The sequence below is a fragment of the Ambystoma mexicanum genome, chromosome 11 (assembly GCF_040938575.1).
Source record: "Ambystoma mexicanum isolate Mex_15411 chromosome 11, UKY_AmexF1_1, whole genome shotgun sequence".
Lineage (NCBI taxonomy): Eukaryota > Metazoa > Chordata > Amphibia > Caudata > Ambystomatidae > Ambystoma > Ambystoma mexicanum.
The window spans coordinates 975,375,628-975,397,610 of record NC_090934.1 but is presented as its reverse complement, the minus strand read 5'-3'; the positions used below and the strand labels follow the sequence as shown (position 1 = coordinate 975,397,610).

At 47.7% G+C, this 21,983-nt stretch overlaps 1 protein-coding gene across 3 annotated transcripts in view; it reads left to right on the top strand.

The window, feature by feature from the left end:
• SYT12 (synaptotagmin 12) overlaps positions 1 to 21,983 on the top strand; it is a 1,146,553-nt gene that overhangs the window by 969,141 nt on the left and 155,429 nt on the right. For all 3 annotated transcript variants that reach the window (XM_069624132.1, XM_069624130.1, XM_069624131.1), the window contains one exon: positions 19,903 to 20,036. In XM_069624132.1, the coding sequence (XP_069480233.1) occupies positions 19,903 to 20,036 (134 nt within the window). The remainder of the gene's footprint in view (positions 1 to 19,902; positions 20,037 to 21,983) is intronic.

Below are 21,983 nucleotides of genomic sequence, written 5' to 3'. Positions count from 1 at the left end.
AACGTGTCCCTTAGATTTTTGTTCTTTCTGAAAGCAAATAGTGGTTTCTTTGCTAGACTCCCTTCATTTTTGATGAGGTGCCAGTGTTTCCTGATGGTGGTTTTTATGAGGTTGCTTATCGGGTTGAACGTTGTGACACAGACAGTCCTGTCTACGGGATCCTTGGTTTTGGTGGTGAGACAGATGGAACGGTCTGTGTTTGCTGCTCTCTTTTTAGCCATTCTTATAGATTTTGTCAGATAGCCTCTTTGTCCTAGGCGAGTTTGTAGTCGTTTGGCGTGTAAGTTGAATTTTTCTTTGTCCGTGCGACAGAATGGATCTCCCGTCGCCTCCCGCCCAGGCCTCACCTCCCGAAGAAATTGGCTCCTTTCACGCCATGATCGGCAGGGCCTTGGCGCTTTTCCAGCTGTGCGCCGAGGAACAAAAGAAAGAGGAATTTCTTTACCAACAACGGTAAGCCAAGAGGAGAACTGTACTTTCGGTCCCGCTGTTGGACGACATATGGGACGAGGGTCTGTCCCTTTTGAAGAACCCTTCCACGGCCCCTGAAAAGAGAGACCGGTACAAGAGATGTACCGGGTCCCGGATTCCGCTCCTATGTCCCTCAGGGCACAGCCTACCCTAGATTCCGTAGTCTCCGCGGCAGCCAAGAAGTCGGAGCGATCTTCTAAGACCTTTGAGGGTGCTCCGGCGACGGGGGCCCAACAATAGGCAAAGCACTGCGAGTCCGTGGGCACCGGGAGAGCCGTTGGTTCAGGCTCCTCTGCTGCCAGGCAGGGCGCAATATCACCAACGCCATCATCCACAAGCCAACGCTCTGGCTCCATGAAAAGGAAGTCGGAGAACCCGGGTAAGCTTCAGGAGAAGCCCCGGTTGATTCCGACAGAGAAAGCCAAGGGGCTCGGGGGCGAGGCAGTAGAGGCCTCAGAAGCACCCAAGGTCGTGAAGGCCCTGATTCATGCGGCAAAGGCCTCAATTGAGTCGTGGCAGCCCTGGCGAAGCCTCCGATGGCTACCCCAGTGGAGACAACTTCCGGGCCTACAGTTTTCCTGCCACCCCGGAGGGAAACGTCTTGCCTGCCTTTCGAGAAGACCCCGTGAAACCCGGGGACGAGAAAAAGGGGGGGCACGGAAGCCCTAATGGACACAGATGCCACCTCCGAGGAGCTGGCTGGTGTCAAAGCTATCCTGGACAAGAAAGGTCAGGACCTATGGGAAGGATCCCGACGAGGCGGACGTAGAGAGCAACGGTGGAGCCGACGAAGAGCCGCGGGCCGTGGAGGAAACGGAGGACCCCAGGCCCCAGCCGTCGCTCCCGTTTCAACCGATGCCTACACCACAGGACAATTTAGGCGACTACCAATTAGGCGACCAACGCGCTTGCGATCGTGGCCAGCTATGATAGTTAGCTGTGGTTCAAGATCGCCCCTAAACTGGACTTTCTCCCGGACGAAAAGAGGGTGGAGGCCCTGGAAATCCTGCAGGAAGGTGAGGTGGCATTGGATCACGCCATCACTGTAATTATGGACATCGCGAATACCGTTTTTTGTCAGATGGGCAACAGTGTTTACCGGCGCAGTTGGCTCAGGCTCACCGACTTCCGTCAGGATGTGCAGACCTGGGTACTGGACATGCACTTCGACAGAAACAACTTGTTTGGGAAAGCGGTGGACAATTCGCTAAAGGCCATCAAAGCGGACACTGAGACGGCCCGTGCCCTAGGCACTCTTCATCAACGACGGCTGTCCTTTCGGACCTCCGGAGGCAAATCTCAGGGTGCCTCCAAAGGATTCGGCGGCAGTTCGTCGTACCGCCAAGCTGCCCGTTCCTCATCGCAGGAAGCTTACAGAGGCTGCAGCAAGGCTGGTGGATACCGTCGTCCTCGCCAAGAAGCCCAAGGTGGCAAGGCCTCGGCTAAACAGGACTGGACCGGCCGTGATGTCGGGCCTCCACCTAAGCACCCCGGACTTTGTCAGCGTGTGGGAGTCCATCTCCACTGACCGTTGGGTGCTCGATGCCCTGGCCCACGGGCACACTCTGGAGTTCCAAAGAAGGTGCCCCCATTTCCCACCTGTGGCCAGGAAAGAAAACCACTTTCCACAGTTGCTTCTGGAGGTATGAGCCATGCTGAGAAAGGCCGCGATAGAACTTGTCCCAAAGAGGCTCCGGGGCTCCGGAGTATGCTCGCGGTACTTCCTTGTCTGAAAGAAGACCGGCGGCTGGTGACCCATCCTTGACCTTCGACACCTCAACAAATACATCAAAACCCAGAAGTTCCGGATGGTTACCCTTCAGCACGTGCTGGGACAGATGGAGGAAGGTGACTTCCTATCGTCGCTGGACTTGGAGGATGCCTACTTTCACATCGCCATACACAAAGGACATTGAAAGTTCCTACGTTTCGTGGTCCAAAGGCGGCACTACCAGTTCAAGGCCCTGCCCTTCAGGTTGAAGTCAGCTCCAAGGGTCTTTACCAAGTGCCTGGCACTGGTGGCGGCACTGCTGCGCATGCGGGGTATCCACATATACCCCTACCTGGACGATTGGCTCATCCGAGCAAAGTCAAGAGAACTCGCCGTCGACCACACATCGAAAACCATCCGCCTTCTCACAGAACCAGGATTTTCGATCAACTTTGCGAAGTCCCACTTGGTACCATCTCAGGACGCCCTGTTCCTGGGAGCCAGACACGACACAGTGGCGCAGTTGACGTCACCGTCGGAGGAAAGACAACGCCATCCTGGGCAAAGTGTAACAGCTGTTGACCATGGACGTGGCCAGGGTGAGGGCCATCAAGTCCCTGATCAGCATGATGTCATTGTGCATCTACCCTGTGCGTCTGTGCAGGTTGCGGGCGCGGCCACTGCAGGAGTTCCTCGACGCCCGTTGGATGCAAGCAGCGGGAAGCTTGAAGACAAGATCCCACTCAACAAGACTTTCCGTCAGGAAATCCGGTGGTGGAGGACCTGCGCGCATCTCGCGGTGGGCATGGACTTCCAGACCCCAGCCCACCAGGAAACGGTGACAACGGACGCCTCCCTGGAGGGATGGGGAGCACACACCGGAGATCTCCACGCAAAAGGCCTTTGGCTCCCAGAGGAGAGGTCCCTGTACATCAACGTCCTGGTGCTCTGGGCCGTGTTCTGGTCTTTCCTTCCGTCTCTCAAAGGCAAAGTGGTTCGGATCTTCACCAACAACACCACTGCAATGTTCTACATCTGAAAGCAGGGGGGCACCAGATCCCCAGCCCTATCCAAGGAAGCACAGGACCTGTGGCAATGGGCGTCGCCCAGGGGATGTTCCTGGTACCCTTCCACCTGGCAGGAGTAAAGAACACAGTCGCCGACTCACTCAACAGGGAGCTGCGCTCGTGCCACAAGTGGGAACTCCAGCAGGATCAAATGGATATACTATTCAGACAATGGGGAAATTCCCAGATAGATCTCTTCACGACGGCGACGAACACCAAATGCCGGAGGTTGGCCAGCAGATTTCCCCAGCCGGGGAGCATGGGCGATGCATTCTCCTTCCCCTGGGATGGTCTGTTCCTGTATGCGTTCCCTCCATTGCTGTTGCTTCTGCAACTCCTCAGTCAACTCAGACGGTCCCGGTGCAGGATGATCCTCGTAGCACCGGCATGGCAGAGGCAGATATGGTTCGCGGACCTTCTGGACTTGTCAGCGTCCCCCCCAGTCAGACCGCCGACAGACGTGGATCTTCTTGCCAGGGAAGGAGGCGCCATCCTACATCACGACCCAAGATCGCTGAACCTGCAGGCCTGGCTCCTGCAGCACTAGAGTTCGGAGGCTACGATATCCAGGCGGACTGCAAGGAGGTCCTTGCAAAGGCCAGGCCGTCCTTGACTCTTAAGTGATATGGACATAAATGGAAGAAGTTATCTGTCTGGTGCCGGGCATTGAAGATCAACCCTCTACAGATTATAGCCCCTTAAGTGCTGCCGTACTTGCTGTCGCTGGCCAAGGCGGGGCTGGCACACGCCTCCATCAATATCCATCTGGTGGCTATCTCCCGCTACACCAGAACTCTGAGGCGGTCGTCGCTGTGTTCCCACCGCCTGGTGAAGGAGTTCATGAAAGGACTGTTCCGCTCGTTCCCGCCGGTGAAGGCCCCGGCCCAGGAGCTCAACGCTGTGCTCACCAGGTGCATGGGTCCCCCATTCGAGCCCTTGCATTCGGCACAGCTGAAGCTCCTATCGTGGAAGACTGCTTTCTTGTAGCCCTCACCTACACACGACGAGTGGGAGAGATCCAGGCTGTCTCCTGTAAACCTCCATACATGACATTCCACGAGACTAGTGTAGTGCTGAGGATGCACCCCTTCTTCATGCCCAAGGTGCCATCCAACTTCCATCTCAACGAGCCCTTGGTGTTACCTGTTTTCTTCCCGTCGCCTTCGTCGCTGGCTGAGAGGACTTTGCACTTGCTGGATGTAGCTGGAGCGCTGAAGTTCTACGTGGACCGCACAAAGAGTTTTCGGAAGGCATCACAGCTGTTTGTGAACTTCGGACCTGTGAACCCAGGGAAGGCCCTATTGAAGGCTTCTATTTCCAGATGGCTCTCTGGCTGCATCATGCACTGTCACTGGTTGGCTAACCGACCATTGCCTGGCCGTGCGAGAGCCCATTCAACCAGAGCGATCGCTGCTACTACAGTGTTCCTGTCTGGTGTGCCCCTGCTGGACATCTGCAGGGCTGCTACGTGGAGGTCGGCGCACACCTTCACGAGATTCTACTGCGTCGACTGGGATTCCAGGGAGGAGTCTAGAGTCGGCTAGGCTGTGCTGCACAACCTGTTCGCTTGAAGGTGAGCCTGGTGAGGAGGTAAGAGATGCTTAATGTTGAGTTGTTGAAATGCTTAATGTTGAGCCTTGCCACCTCCCGTGGTTGTGTGTGTGTACTGCTATGTATTCTTGTATTCTTGAGCATGTGAATCCATGCCAGACCCCATGCTGGAGAAGGAACAAGTTACTTACCTGTAACTGTTGTTCTCCAGCATGGGTCTGGCTTGGATTCACATGCGAACCATCCCTCCAACCCCTCTGCGGCTTTTCTCGTGGTCCTACTGCCACTTTACGTGCTACCAAATCTGAAGATGGCTGCCAGAGGAGGGGCACAGTATGACCCAGAGACCACTTATTGGTTATTAGTAGAAAGACAGTTCATAAATGAAACTGAAACAGATTTCTTCTTTAGAGAGGATTCCCCGCCTGACTGGGAATATTCATGAGCATGTGAATCCATGCCAGACCCATGCTGGAGAACAACAGTTACAGGTAAGTAACTTGTTCCCTATGGTACAAACACTCATTGTATACGATGAGACAGATCTGAGGAAATCGTCACTTCTCCCCTAGGGGACGGCTTTTCCCATGGGGCCAGGGCAGTGCATCCACAGTATAATAGTCCCCCTGGGGGTGGTGCATAGAGGGAAGCCCCCTATGGGACTGGGGGACGGCTATTCTCAAGGAATGCAGTATTCCCCCGCCTTAATACATCCAACCCCTTCTCAAATACCAAATCCCCCTCCCCCCTCTCTAGGTAGAGCAAATTTGCTCTGTTGTCAGGCCAGTCACTTTAATATTCTTGACAAACCTAAAATATTAGTTAAAAGTGAGTACTGTGAAGAAGATCTTGGAGTCCGAGGAACACTCAGGAGAAGTAGAGTGACCGGTCTAGTTCTCACGAGATGTAATTTGTCCGAAAGAATACAGCAAGCCAGTGCAGGAGTTGAAAAGGAACACACCGGGGGGACTGCGGGAACTATGCACCAGGTGGGCAGAGAAAAGCTACAAGGAGAGCTGCGGACAGAGTGAAAGGAGAGCTTGAATGTCTACATGGCTGCTGCCAAGACATACCTCTGAGCATCACATGCTCTGGTGAGCCACTGATGAGGAAGGCTGCACCACCGGAAAGAGAGACACACCTACAGAACCGCTGCAGACCCAGCCATTCCCCGAAAGCTGTGGGAGCCTAGAGTAACCATGCAGTGGTTGGAGAAACGCTGGTACCTACAAAGAAGCAGGAAACAGTTGCACATTTTTTCCAGGAGGCGTTGGAGGGCCGTGGAAGCATGAGGTGAATCCAAATATTGAAAAAGGAGGGTATGCAACTCTGAAGGGACATTGCGAGTCTGAGAACACCACCATAATGTAATAAGAGGGTCTGGGACCCTGAGAATCACTAAGAGCAGACTTATGTTTGGCTGGCGAGTGAACTGAATGATATGCAATAGGGAGTCTTGGACCTGCACCCATATGAGAAGCCGAGAGTTACCAAGATAATGGAGTGGTGTTTGGCAAGAGAGTGAACCGAATACATACAATACCACAAGAATGAGCAAGATAGAAGAGTATTTTTGTCAGGAGAGTGAACCAAACGTATGTGACAACGAACTACGAGTCTGGGACACACACCCATGTAAAAGGCAACCAGCTGATGCAAGGAAGAATAACAGGGTCTGGGACTCACGTTAAATAGAGACCGTCCATGAGAGGACACTAGCTTGGCAGGAGAGTGAACCAAGATATGTTGCCTGTCTGGGACCTGCACCCATATGAGCCATGAGAGGATATTAGCTTGGCAGGAGAGTGAGCCAAGCTATATTGGGAGTCTGTGCCCTGCACAAATTTGAAAGATTGAAAGTTTTAAGGACCCCGGAATTGGTTAAAAAGGAATCTTACATTTGATAACGAGCTCCATCAAGTTGATAAGTGAAAGAACTTTAAATCCAAGAAACATATCCTTGTGAATTGTCCAGTGATATTTGCCTAAGAGGATAAAGGGGCTCCCAAGTCCAAAAGGAACAACACTGAGAACAATTCTAGGGGAAAGGAGCATAACCCTAGCATGTGAATCTTGCATTAATGAACATTGTTTAGTTCATCACTTTTTATTACCAGAGAGACTGGGAACACTTGTTACTTCAAGAAGATCATCCTTGCACAGTTGCTTTAAATTGGCTGTCCCTCGATCTCGGACCCCCGCAGCACTTACCACCTCTTCCTTTCTGCAATTGCACGTTCTGAATACTCACAAGGCATAGTAGGTTTGTCCTCCCACCCCTCCTCTGCTCTTAATAATAGTTGTAATGGATTTCCCTCCCTGCCCTGTTGGCGCTTTGAAACAGTATTTTCTTATTGTGTAAGCGCCTAAAAAGCAAACAATAAATAGAAAAATAAATGATCAGTGTTAGCGACAGAAGCAGGTTTTTGGACACAACAGTGACAGACTTTTTAGTTTTGGACTTCCTGACAATTTCACTAGTTTTCTTTGAGGTTGGGAAACCCCTCTTTGTCTTCAGGACACAGAGGCATTTTGCCAACCTTTCCTTAATGATTAGAAGTGTATACCCTAAAACATGCCACCATTGTGTCTGAGCCTTACTTCTGCACCCTTACAACCACTACAAGTTTAACCATGAAACTCAAAGTATAAACACTCATTCCATTTAATTAAAAATCCTACCTTAACAGTCACTTCAAGTATTAGGCATGTTACATCACCATATTTGAAGTGAGTGTTAAGGTTGGAATTGTAGTGATATGGAGTTAGTATTTGTACTCCCTGAAGTGCCACATTTCCAAGTTGATGAGTGCATGCACATGGGGGATGAGTCCAGGGGGATAGGACGCAAAAGGCTATAGAGGAATCGAAAGGCAAGGGCGGGGAGAAAAAACCCACTACGCATGCTGCAGGTCAAAACTTGCACTCCGGCACCAAAGCAGGGCCAGGTTGAGAGGAAAGTGAGGAGGCTGCAAAGAAGGCAAATAATCGGAAGGTGAAAAGGAGTGGGAGCAGATATTTGGGATGGCTCAGTATTGCAAAAAGTAAATCTGGGGCATTCGAAAGAGATTTGTACACAGAATGATTTGCTCCTGATTGGCTGAGCCATCCCAAAACAAAATTAATACACTGTTGTTTTACACCTCCTAGATCATTTTCAAACATGTATGATTAGTCAAACACAGAGCTAAAAACCACATGAACTTTCAATAGTGCAATGGAATCGCCATACCTGCAATAGAAGTCATGACTTTGAGAAACAACCTATTACTGAGAGATCCTGTCAATAACACCAGGATACTGGCAATGCCCCTTTGATAAATAAGGATTGTATTGGAAAAGGTAGAACTTTACATCTTGCTCAAATCCCAAAACTAATGATGGTTAACCTCATCAAAAGCCACCACCTGGAATGTATCAATGGGTGGTCTCGGTATCTTTCTAAAGGGCAACGTTTAATCATCCCCAAGATTTAGTGACTTTGGGTCAACAATGGAGTTACCACATTTGATAACCTGTGAGAATTAGCATACTGGTTGTATGTGATGTAGGACAACAAATGTACTGGAGAGGCTGTATGCATTCCCCCAAATTCCACCCCAGTTCATCAACTGCACCATATATCTTACTGACATTTGTTTTCACCTCATTTGTAATTCTACAATCAGAACTACGCCTGGACCAAGGTCAAAGTTTTCTCACTTTGGAATGCATGCATTAATGATGGAAGCATTGCATAAGCAGAGAGCAGGAGGCCGGGTCCTTCCTTCAGCTGGCTCCCTCCTCTGGAACAGCCTCCCCCTTGCTCTGTCTTGAGCCAGATCTCCTCAAGTTCTGCAAACACCTCGAGACTTTACTCTTCTCCTCCTCCTTTGCTCTCTCCCTCCCATGCTAAACCCCACAGTAGCTGGGATTGTTGGACTGCACACTTATGTATCCTTCTGGGTCCTGGCATGTCTGTCCGATCTCCTGCAGCATCCGCCCTTCCCCCTGCACTGCCTTTGGGCAATACCTGGCCTATGCTGCCACACAGGCCTTCACTTATTGTATGGACTGGTGACCCCTCTTCCTACTTGTGGCCACTGCCTGGCATTTACCTGTTGCCTTTGCAACCGGCTCTGGTACTTTCCTGCTGACTTGCAACAGTCTCCCTGGCACTTCAACCCTCTGTGGATCATCTAGCACTTACCCCTTCCCCTGTCCTTTCACTCTCTTTGCAATTGCATGATCCAAATGTTCACAAATCCTAGTAGGACTGCTATTTGTATCTGACATTTTCCATTGTATAGCTGTTTCCCTTGTTCCCCTTATTTTGCCCTGTGGGTGCTTTGAAACACAGTTCACTTGCTACATATGTGCTTTATAAATGCCCAATGAATAGCTAAATGTTCACCACTTCTGCAGCTTTTAGCAGTTCCAAGCATAGGTATTTATGGAATAGTGACTCTTGATCTTACAGTTCTGTACATCTATTTTGACCCTTTCCTGGAGTGGTTTGATTATTGGGTCTACGTTTGTTGATAGTGAGATGCCACAATAGTGTGTCTTTACTCATACGGGAAATACATATTGTATTGCAATTGAAGCTTCTATGTTGAATCTAGGTAGCTGCTATCTGCGTTACTGTCAACTATTGCTTAGAAAAGGCCTAACCCCAACACCTATGATGGTGCTTCTTGGCTTACCAGCACATTCTCTCTTTGGGTGTCTCCAGGCTTTCAGATGATCAATTCCCTAACGGAAGGATCATTGGTCCATTTTCTCTCCCATTCCCTTCAAGCGTTTGGTCATCAATCTAGGGTTCTGACATCGATAGTGGTTTATGCTCAAGAGAAAACTTTAACCCAGAGACGCATGAAAATAGTCCACTGTGACCAGAGTTGGATTTTATATTTTTTTAGGCTACTGAGATTTTGTCCCAGCCTTGAACACCACTCCATATAGTCACTCACTGGCCTCTTTAGAGATGAGGAACTCAAATATAAGAACTGGGTTCTGTCGTATATATCCTCAATGTCATACACCGGGATAATTCCATGACTGGGTTGCCTTCCGCAAACAGATTTGATGTTCTGTTCTGTGACCTTGAACACAATCCCATGTGTGTATTTAAAAGACCTAGCCCCCTTTAGTTATTTCTTAGTCTCAGTCTTTGATCAATCCAAAAGCTTTGCGTCCCCAAAGTTAAACTTTGAATGTCCAAGTTGCCCTTGGGAGTGTTGCAGTCTGATATATAATAGACATCTTGTGGGGCTGGACTTCAGCTAATAATTATTTAACAGCTAACCTGCTACTAAACACCATGACTTGGAACGAGGCTTGACTCTTCCATTAATTTGCATGATGTATTTAATATATTCAACATAACATCTCCTTTAACATTGTGTAGACAATATTGCCAGTAAAACTACTTCTCTCATTTGTTTACATAACATATGCAATTACGTTTTTTAAACAATACAATTTAACATTCATGATTAGATCCTTTTCCTAGAGTGTATACAGCATTGTCGATCAATTGAACTATCTTGTGCCGATACTTTTCGCATCTGTGTCCTTTCTCAAGGGATAATCCCATCAACTTCCCTATAAAATAGCATAAATACCCATTGTTGGCTTACTCCTATATTATCTACTGGAACAGTATGTTTAATACATTCTATAACCTGTAGTGGAACTTGAACACATGAATTCAAAGAACCTGGAGTGTATATCTTGTTGCTAATATTTTATTGCGTTCTGTGAAACGTGGATTAATGCAGCCAAACCTTTACTTTTTTTTAACCTCAACCCTATTAAGAATATCATGCCATTTTAATGAACTTCAACACTGTATCATTGACTCTAAAACTAAAATCCTGTTTCTATTTGACTTACCCTGAGTCCTAGTCATAATTCCATTTGCTTCTACTTTCTTCTCTCAGAACGATCAACTCGCATGTTCTGCAATTAATGTAATATAAACGTTACTGCCTTGAATTATTTTCGAAAGCTACCTCTAATGATTAAATAAGTAAATATTAATGTGCCTCTCTGTTTTCAAAGGTCCGTCTGATTTCCTCCTTTTACACTGATGTAAATCATTCGGTCCTAGTGTTTACAAGGTTTAAATAACAGTGAAAAAGCTGCGAATTGTGGTGTGTTCTGGAAATGATGTAAAAGAAACAATGTGTTTCACCGCCTTTATTTTTCAGGAACAGTTGATGCCATCTTGGGTGGAACTGTTTCAGAATTCTAAACTCAGTACAATCAAGTAGTGAGATTCTTTTCTTTTATTTGAATGTCCATAATTTGCATATCATGACTTGATTATATATGGTTCACATCTCTTTAATTGATTAATATTATGTATAGATGTACAGTGATATATCTTGTTAGGATATATCAGTTCTACACCTCTAGCCAATGTATTTTCCTTCTATCTAGTTGAAATGTTTGCAACTCTATTGGTTAACCGATTAGTCGTGAGTTGTTCACATGTAGTTTACATCATAGCCTCTCAAACTGCTCATCTCTGTTAACATATTTATAAAGAACAAGATATATTGTAATCAGTGTTCATATATTTTGGGCTTGGTTTGAGCTTAGTGTGTCCAATTTATTAATCCAAAAGGCCTCTCACCTTGCCAAGGAAGCAGTCTACCTTCACTAATTGCTAGACTACCATGGTAATTGATGTGATAATCCGTTGCTGCAACTTGATCTATATTGGCAAAACCCCCCACGAAAGTAAAAACGCATGTGTGAACACTGCAGTTGCATACTGAACTCAGTCACTCCAGCACCTTTGGTTCGCTATTTTACCAAGAAGGAAACGCAGAGGATGACCTCAGATGGATTGCTCTTAAAGGAATGGTGCACTCAAAAATCAAACCTCCAATGCTTGATATTAAAGGGGTTTAAACATTATTTGTGTAACATTTTACATAGCAATGTTCAATAAAAAGATGTTTATTATATATTTTTTATTATTGCCCATGTTTTAAGACCAAAAATGTTTTGAGCGCACTATTCCTTTCAAAGAAATCGCACATCAGGAAAAAACGAGACCAGAACAAAAGCTATAACTTTGAAAAAAATATGTTCCTTAGCATACCACTGGTGTAACGGGGGCCCCAGCAGGCCCTGTGTTGTGGGGGCCCCGCCAGCACATGTCATGGGAGGGGGCCCAACTTGAAAAAAAATAAGATTTTTTTTTTCAACAAAAATATTTTTGTTTTGAATTCACTCTGTATTAATAAAGAAATTATTTCTGTAACAGAAATCATTTCTTTATGAAGGCAGAGTGACTACAAAAAGAAACTTTCTTTTTGAAGGTTGAGGGCTCCCTCCAACTCATGACATGGAATACCCTAGGCTGGAGGGCTCCATGTCATGGGGTGGGGGGAGCCCTATGACTTCAAAAATAAATTGTTTATTTTTGAAGTCACTCTGCCTTCATAAGGAAATGATTTCCGTTATGGTTCGATCCTTAATTGAATAATTTCTTAATGAAGTTAGAGTGACTTCAAAAAGAAACAATGGGGCTCATTCTGACCATGCCGGCCCGTAAACAGTGCTGGTAATCTTACCGGCACCATTGTTTCCGGACTGGCATACCTGCTGGGGCTGCTGTGCCCAACAAGTCTGACTCCGCCGGGCATAGCGGCCACGGTAGGCAGACCAGTCACGGAAGCACTGGCACCGTTAACAATGGTGCCGGTGCTTCCGTGTCCCCAATCCCATGGATCCTATGGGACTCCACAGGAATGGGGATTACCGAAATTACCGGTGCCTGATTTCCCGGCCACTGGACTTGGAAGAGCCCGGTGGCACTGGGAAGTCAGGTGCCGGTAATTTTTTTACGGGTCTGGCGGCAACCTGCCGGTAGCACAGGCACAGTTACCGCCAGACATGTAATGAGTCCCAATTTCTTTTTAAAGTAATAGGGCTCCCCTTAACCCCATGACGTGTGCATGTGTGAGTGTATGGTGAAAGGGTGCACACAAGTGTGTGTGTGTACGTGTGTGTTTGTGTGTGTGTGTGTGTGTGTGTGTACGTGTACGTGTGTGTGTGTACGTGTGTACGTGTGTACGTACAGTGAAAGGGTGCACACTTAAATGTATGAATGGCTGCCTGTGGTAAATGATGTGTGTGCTTGTGTACAGGGGCACAACAAAACATACATTTCGGGGGGCTAACGCTTCAAATGTTGGGAGAGGCGCTAACTTCACAGGTGGTGGGGAGGGGCAAACTTATTTGTGTGGGGTCATCTAACTTCTGTACAAGTTTTAATGAGACTATTCTAGTGCAGTGTCAATGTTACAAGCAGTTAACTCTCTCCTATAAGTCTCTTATGCCCTCTCTACTCTTCCAATCACTCCCCTGGCATGCAAGTACTAGACCCACATCGTGATTTCACTTGCCTAAAAAATGTGGCATTTGAATGCAGGTAATAGAAGTGAAATGCTTTACGCTGGTAATTGCTGGGCCCTTATTGTTACGCTCACCTGACTCCCACGGAGGCGCTGGCCTGGTTCGCGCTGCTGTGACCTCTTCTAAGGTGATGCGCAGGGTTCGGAAGACGGACTGGACCGGGCCCCCAAATCTGGCTTGTCTGGCTCGCAGAAGTATCCTTCTGTAGGCGAAAATAAGGGATTAACTGTCTGCGGGGTAATGCAATTGCCCTCCCACTTTCCCCTCTCACCTTCCTTGAAACCCTTCTGTGATTTCTCGTAGCGTCTCACCTTAGGGTCTGGAAGGATGAGCTCTCCATCCTGCTTCTGATGCAGGGGCGCGTTGGTATCCAGTTACTTCACTGGATTTTCAGATTGGTGAGAACCAAACTTGCTTGGCTTCCAGGTAAGTTCTTTTGATAAGAGGTTCCCCTTGTGTCCATGCATTAATGTACTAATGCTAGTGTCTTTTTCCCCATAGGGGCCGGGGTACGGAATGCCGGGGAACAGGCACCGACCCGAGATGAGAGGTGAAATCCTTGTAGAAATCGGGTAAGTCTTTAATGAGCGTTTTTTGGTAATGTCTTTTCATTCGCTCATTAACGCTGATGTCTCTTTTTCCCCTTAGGGGCCGGGGTCCGGAAATGCCAGGATGCGGCGCGGACCCGAAATGAAGAGGGAATGAATCACCAGGTAAGTCTTAACATGGAGATTTAGCTTTCCTTATTCCCCTTCTCTCTCTCACCTTTTGTTCTGGTCTTTTTCTCCCTAGGCGCTGGGGCGTGACTGCGAATCCGGATGATCACTGCTGAACATGGAGGCGCCCTGTAAAGCTGAGTGGAATGCGGCGCTGCAGCGATCGACGCGATGAGCTTTTAAATTAAAGTCTTCCTTTTCAGGATTGTCGGCGAGATGTCTCCGGGATGCGGATTTAGCAGGTAGGGACTTTTCCTTCTTCTGTTCTCTTCTTCTCTTCCTTTGCAGGTGATCCAGGATGCTGGCAGGCGTGGCAGAAGTCAGGATGCAGGAGCAGACACGGTGAGCGTCTAGCTGCTAGATGCAGAACAACGCGAAGCACGTGTGGCTGTTCGGGTGGGGTTTAAATAGCCTTGGAAGAAGTTCCAGGTATGTATCCTTCCTCCAATCAGGTATGTATCCTCCCCCGACCACGCCCGGATGGTAAATTAGTCCCACAGGTAAAGTAGTTCCTTTCAGGCCTCAATGAGGCCGGGATCCTGCAGCATGGTCTGCATCAGGTAAGTACACCCAAGCATTCCCATAATGAGCCTGGCGCCACAGGCGCCAGGACACTGTCCAAAGGGCCCCTATATGGGGTTGCTGGGTCCTTCCTTGGGGACTGGATGTCCGCTTTCTGGGACGCCGGGCTTGAACCGGCTCCCCGGGAGCGGGCATCATGACACTTATTAACAGCAAAACCCAGGTGCCGTTTAACATCTGTGTCCTGTCCTGTCCGGCAACTGCTCCGAAGGTCAGCCAGGACGAGTCAACATAGCCCAAAATGTCAGTGGGGGAGAGTGCTGAAGCCCAGTCAACTCAATGGTGTTGCTCCACTACTTGTTTTTAATGCCTTCATTACTCCTAGCTCTATTCTTCCTCGTCCCAGTACTTATGTATGAGGCAGTACTTATGTACTCTGCCTCATACACAAGTACTGGGATGAGGTAGAGGTACATGGAGGTAATGCCTGACTTAGCTACCTGTAATCTTCATTACTCCTAGTCCCACTGTTCCTCATCCCAGTGAGGCAAGGAGACTCATACGTAAGCTCTGGGACAAGGAAGAGGGACGTGGAGGTAATTCTTGGCCAAGGAGCTGATTATGGAGTTTGGGCTAGGGGGTGGGCGGGAGAGGGGATCTGTGGGGGGGGCGGGATTGTGCAATAAATCATAATGGTTGTCCATGTCCAGGCTAAGCAGGCATGATATGTGGTATTAGTGGCTAGAGAGGCATTTTGTTGCAGCCAGTCTAGTCATTTCTCAGTTTGGTTTGACTTTCTTTTAACAGGGAATTTCTGATAAAGCAGTCCTGCTAAGTGTAATTACCTGGCTAGATTGGCATTTGGGTGCTGCCAGTCTAGCCATTTCTTACTGCGGCATTGTATATTTTTCTGTGATAAAATGATATGATAAAAGTCATTTATAATGCGCCTGTACACAAGTGTTTCTATGCGCGACAAGACAAGCAAGGGAAGATAGAGGGAGGACAAGACAAACAATCTCACTAGTCCTTGTGAGAACGTGAGGTGCAAGAGAAAAGGGGGGGAGTGCAAGGGGGAGGGGAAAACAGGGTTGCAATGCTCTGAGTAAGTGCAACCAGAGCAGCGCGGCTATGGGTAGTGCAAGGTGAACAATGGGCTGCAGGGTTACATTTACAGCACCTAAGTGCATGCTAGGCACGGAGACAGTGCAAGATCAAGAAAGAGCCTAGACTCAGAGGGACTCTGAGGGTATCCAAGCAACCGTTCGGTACAGCAGACAGGTAGGTCAGCAGGGGAGGGAGAGAGAGAAAGCAGAGGAGAAAAGGGAAGTTTTGAGCTGCTTCCGAATCTTCAGATGGTCCGGCTCAAGTTTGAAGGGGCAGGGAGGCCATTCCAGAGGGAGGCACCAGCAGGGGAGAGAGATCTACTCCCCACTCTCTGCCTGGAGAAGCGTCTAACCCTTAGAGAGTTGGAGGTAGCTGAGCAAAGGGCTCGAGGGGGGAAGGTATTTTGGAAACTAGCGTTGGATGTAGTCAGGGCCTCGGCCCCAGAAAGCCTTGTGGACAATACAGAGGGTCTTGAACTTTATCCTTGCAACCACCGGGAGCAGGTGGAGAGATTTCAGGGCTGGAGAGATGATCCCTGGGCTTGAGGCCAAGGATAAGTCTTGCAGTCCTGTTCTGGATTAGTTGCAGATGGCGGAGAGTAGAGGAAGGCAGAATGAGAGAGAGGCTGTTGCAGTAGTCCAGCCTAGAGAGAACCAGGGCTCTGGAGACAGTGAGCTTCTGGTGGAAAGTGAGAAAGGGAAGAGTCCCTTTGAGGAGGAGCAGCTGGTAGTGGGACATCTTGGTGACATCCGAGATGTGAGGAGAGAAAGACAGATGGGATAGATGATGAGACCAAGGTTTTTTGCCTTGCAGGAAGGTGAAGGAAGAGGGCCCAAGGTGGATGGCTAGAGTGAGAGAGAGAAAGCTGGTGCCAGTGTCCCAATGAGAAGGATCTCCGTCTTACTGGCATTAAGGCAGAGATCGTTGGAGGCGCACCAATCCTGAATCGCGGATAGGCAGTCAGGAATTAGTGAGAGCGAAGAGGAGGCTGAGGGGAGCCTGAAGGAAAGCGGAGTCATCCGCATAACACTGAAAGTTAGAGGAGAAGTTAGAGATCAGGTTGCCAAAGGGGTCAAGTAGAGTTTGAAAAACCAGGATGAGAGTATAGAGCCCTGAGGAATGCCACAGGTAAAGAGAGGTGGCAGAGAGATTGGGACCAGTTTGGATTTCGGGGGGTGGGGGAAGGGGCGGTCCAAGGGGAAGCAGCTCAGTCACTCCAGGGCCTGATCCGTGATGCCAAGATGCTCAGTCGTTTGATCAGGATGGCGTTGTTGACTGTGTCAAAAGCAGAGGAAAGGAGGGTGAAGACAAAAGGAATGCTGATATCAAGGTTAGAGAGCAGATCTTCATGGGTGTTCAGGAGAGCTGTTTCGATGCCTCTGCCATCTCTGAAGCCAGACTGATGGTCATGGAGACAATCAACAGATTCAGTGTGGAGAGTAAGCTGGGAGATGGCCAGCTTTTCCAAGAGTTTGCCTAAGAAAGGGGTGATGGAGATTGGGCAATAGTTTGCCAGGCAGGTAGGATCAGCATATGGCTTCTTGAGGAGTGGGTGCATAAGGGAGTGCTTAAGGGAGCGGGGAACGTTCCAGTGGCTAAAGAGTGATTACAAAAATCAGCCAAGGCTGGAGCGAGGGTGCCAATATGGTCCTTGATGGTTCTGGGAGAGCAGGGGAGCACCTGTTTCGACGACGGCTTTCATAGATCAGACTTCTATAGAAACCTCTTCAGGTGTTGTCAGAGAGAAAGAGGGAAGAGGAGGGGGAGAGATAGAGATGGCCAAAGTGGGCCGAGAGAGGAAGAGGAAGAGGAGGTAGGGGACAGGAGCTCCTGAGATTTAGTGGTGAGAGTGGAGAGGTGAGAGGCCAGAGCCGTACAGAGGGCCTTGGACGGAACAGGAGAGGTAGAGACCGGAGCAGGATTGACCAGTTCCTTGCAGATTTTAGAGTTTGGCCGTGTTGGTAGAGGCCACAGAGACGCAGGCTCTAATGTGTGCTCTCTTCTTGATGAGTGTTATTGCTTTGACTGGCATTTTGTTGCAACCAGTCTAGGTATGTCTAAATGTGGCCTGGCATGCTTTACTGTAATGTTATTAAGTGTCTAAACTGGTCTACATTGTGCAGCCAGTTGGGCATGTTTTCATTGTGGCATGGCATTTTTAATAGCAAAGCATTAATGTTCCTGTGCACTGTTAGTGACTTACATGTTTTGGATGGGTGTTACCCTAAAAAACAATTGCAAACACTGTGGCTTTATAGTCCATTTTTCTCAGAAAGTGTGCTGTATATTGCATTAAAATACATATTTATATCTTTTTTCTAGTGCAGTGTGCGGCATACCCCTTCAGCATCACATTTGTGTATATTGCGCAAGCGTGACAATCTAGGCCGGCCAAGAGTGTGGCGCAACCCGTGATTTGTTGCTGAGTTGGAGGGGTCCTAAGCATGGCTCGCAGGGGGGCCCCCACATTTTGTGTTATGCCACTGTTCCTTACAAGAAGCTATATTGTAGGCTTGAATTAAAGTTTAGAATAATAACTCTCCTTCAATTTGTGCACTCCTGTTGGTCCTCCTCCTGACGACCCCCTTGTATGGGTCACATTCGTTTCGGCCACCTTTGTCCATGCTTTCTTTCTGGTAAGATTAGTGCTTTCAATAAATGCTTCAGTCATTGAATTACACGCCACATGTTCTTCCCATTTGGTTTTCTGTGTAATGAGACATCCTGGTCCCTTACGTTACTGGCATGCCTTCCGGTCCATCGTTCCTCTGCTAACTTTCATCACAGCGACCTGCACTTGGTGTCATGAAGGCATCACCACGTGATGACATCCTACAGGCATCCCGCTATTCGTTCTCGGGCTTTTCTGACACTAATGTACAAGGTAGCAGTGGCTTCTGCCACTTGCTTCCTGTATCTGGATGTGTGTGGATCTCTAACGAGTGATAAATAAAGTAGGGCAAAATGCTGTCCGGTCCCTCTGCTCTAAACCAACCGCTCATTACATTTAACAGTATAGAGAGCATTGCACTCTGGTTATTCCATTTAGGAATTCATGTGCCTAATCTTGGGAATCCTCTACATTACATGCCAACACATGTGAACATTACATGCCTGCTGGGACCACTGGAGGTTAGTTGTATCCCTTACACTACATTTAACATTTCCTTCCATGGATATACAGACATTATTTCACGTTGTTTTACTCCTTCACAGTACACATGTCTGTAGATTCCCACTCTGCTGTTTATTGGTGTATTGAGCTCGAGCTCCTCATGAAGATGCATGTTGAGGCCTCTCAAGAGTGACCCACGTATACCTGGATTATTCCCTCCGACTGAACCTTTGCTCAGGACTTAATGCCGTACAGGCAGATTGCAACCCTATCCCTACATGCCTTTCCCTGATCAGAGACTCCTATATCGTCTACATAACTTTCTGCTATGCTCTCTATCCCTTACGGTCCTTCTACCCCATCACCTGCCCCCTGACAAAGTTCCTTGAACACCTGTGTGGAATGCAACAGTTCAGCTTTTTTTGAACATTCACTAAGGTGGTATTTTACAATATGCGAGTGGTCTCATCCCAAGATTATTTAAAAGTTGGTAAGGCAGGCGCTCTGTTACCAGTCATTAGCTTCTCCCCCAAACGCACGTTTTCATGACTACATCAATCTTCAGGGAGGCTGAGTTTCTTTGAATCCCTCAAGATTGATGAAGTCATGAAAACGTGCGTTAGGAGGAGAAGCTAAAGACTGGTAACAGAGCGACCGCCTTTACATCTTTAAACACTCATCCAAACATTACCCTTTCATTCGCAAATATCCAAATTGTGGATTACTGCGCCCTGCGCTGTGTCATAATGGCCATTGCGGTCTATGGGCAGAATGTATTCTTGTGATATCGGAATTGTACACCCTTTTTAATGTAATCAGTATTCACTAGCGTTTTTTTTTTTACTTTGTCACACCTCCAGTGTTGTGAATAACATGCATGCTGCTTTTGTTACACTTGGATTCAAATAGCATGTCAACAAGTCCGCAGCCAAACTTATTTTTTAGAACAAGGTAGTGGATTGGATCTGATGGACGCATTTAAAGAGTGTTCCAATGCTACTAAGAAACATGTGTACGTTTTGTGGTGGAACTATGCAGACATGAGATCTGAATCAGCCAAACAAGGTGACCAGTTCAAGTCGCGATTCTGTGCATTTATGAACATAAATTCCGCTGCTGGCATTTATCTAGAGCCATTTCAATGGCGATGCCCTTAAGAGAATGGTTGTTGATAAAGCATTTATTAGATCTGACCTAAGCAATGTCTCTTGTGTCCTCTTTTCCCAGACCCCTTTGTCAAGGTGTACCTCCTGCAGGACAACAGGAAAATAAGTAAGAAGAAAACAGCAGTGAAAAGAGATGACACAAATCCGGTCTTCAATGAAGCAATGATATTTTCAGTGCCTGCTATTGTGCTACAGGTGAGAATGACACATAATCGTTGAACATTTTACGGTGCACTGTAGTGTTGAGAGCGATGGTACATCAACCTAAGACACCGTAAGCAGAGTCTTTCAGGGAGAGCCTGTCTGATCGCCTGTGAGCATGTGTTATTCATCTGTGTTGGGATGGTGCTCCTTACCACATCTTAAATCAAGGGCTGCAATGTATTGTTTATTTTCATTTTGCATGAGTGCCTTGATAGACTAAAATGTCAGTTAGCTGCTCCCTGATCCCAAGAAAAAGGTGACCATGGAAGTGTCACTGGCTCTTCAAGAACCAGAAGAACTCGGGAGAAACTAGGAACTCTTCAGGATAGTCTCAAGAGAATACACGAGCCCGGGCCCAACAGTGGGGGCAACGTGTGGATATGCCTCGCAGTTTATCTTTCAGGGGGTCCGGCCTTAAACCCCCCACAGCAATGAGCAAATGTTCCAGTGCAGCTTGTGCAAAGGTGGCGTGAGTCGTTGGCGGAATCGTATGAAAGAGCTATCATAGTTTGGGAAAACGGTGCCATTAGGACAACCCGTTATGCATGTTGCCAGCATTGACGCTTCGCTCTACATATTCACATTTCTCTAACGTTTCGAAGCGCAAGGTAGCGTTAACCAAAGAGCCCTTGTTTCTTTTATGTTGCCTGGCTGGCAGTCATAGTTTGGTGATAGTCTCCTGGAACTGTCAGAGGGAAAGCCAGGAGACTCCCACCATAACGGAGGGGAAGTGTAAAGGACAGTTGTTTAGTTGATAGAAGACCGGGACAGCACCACATGTGTATCACACTGGGATTCAGGTGACAGGAAAGAGGAGATCTGGTAAGAGGATCACACAAGAAAGAAGACAATAGCCGGGAATAGAGGACTAAGGCATTAAAGATTAGACGGGTGGAATGTGTTACAGTGGTGTAAACCAAACTGAGGATGAGAGAGTGGGGCCCACATCAGGACCCATTGGTCCACGTGCATAGCGAGATGAATGGACATGGTGTTTAAACAAACACCCTCTTCAGACTTTCGGATTGGTCGGCTGGGGCAAATCACAGTGTGAACTGAAGCCAACAGTGGCTCAAGGAATATGTTTCAAGACATTCATTATAATTGTTCTTTTATAGCGTCCTGAATTCGAGATTGGTTTCTAAGCGTGGGATCAGGATTCGAACCTGTGTTGCGCTGTGTTGTCTTGCTTCCAAGACGAAACGCATTGCTTGTAGCGTTGCTTGTAGCTCCCAGCTACTCCTGTGAACCGTGGCTGTACCAAGACATGCACATTAGTTTCCATGTAGTGCACACCATGGCACTACAAGCTGCATCGTTTCTAAGTGCTCAGAAAATGGGTGTTATTACCCAGCTTAATGGTGATCTTGCTGTCCAGCATTAAGAATTGAGTGTTATTTTTAGTATTTAGAGCTGCAATCTGCAGGTGAATGATCAGGTGCCCATGCTGGCAAACAAGGGCTTCCACGTAACACCACCGACTGGTACATCGCTAGGTGCCACCTGCAAACCCGCAGCTAGCGCGCATGCATGCACAAAGCAATCGTAACGTCACGTGCAGAAGGTATGCATGTGACGCTCACGGCACATGCGCATTAGCAATTTCTGTTATTTATTTAATATGTTAATTGCTATTGCACATATGTGGTAATGCTGGGCTGCTGTCATTCTTAATGAGGCCAGGTCACATGCACTCACACTAATTATGGGCTTGAGTCCACTAGACACATTATGCAATACTCCCCATAACGTCTAAGTTAAATGCTTTTTATTGTACCTGAAACCATTGCCTGTGTATGGAGCATGACACTTTGAGCAAAGGAGGTAACGAAGGGAGGCCAATTGACTTGATTTTGACCCAAAGGAAACGGAAACGTACAATTACTGCGTCTTTAAAATGCCGACTGCACATTTACTGCACAGTCAGCATTTTAAAAA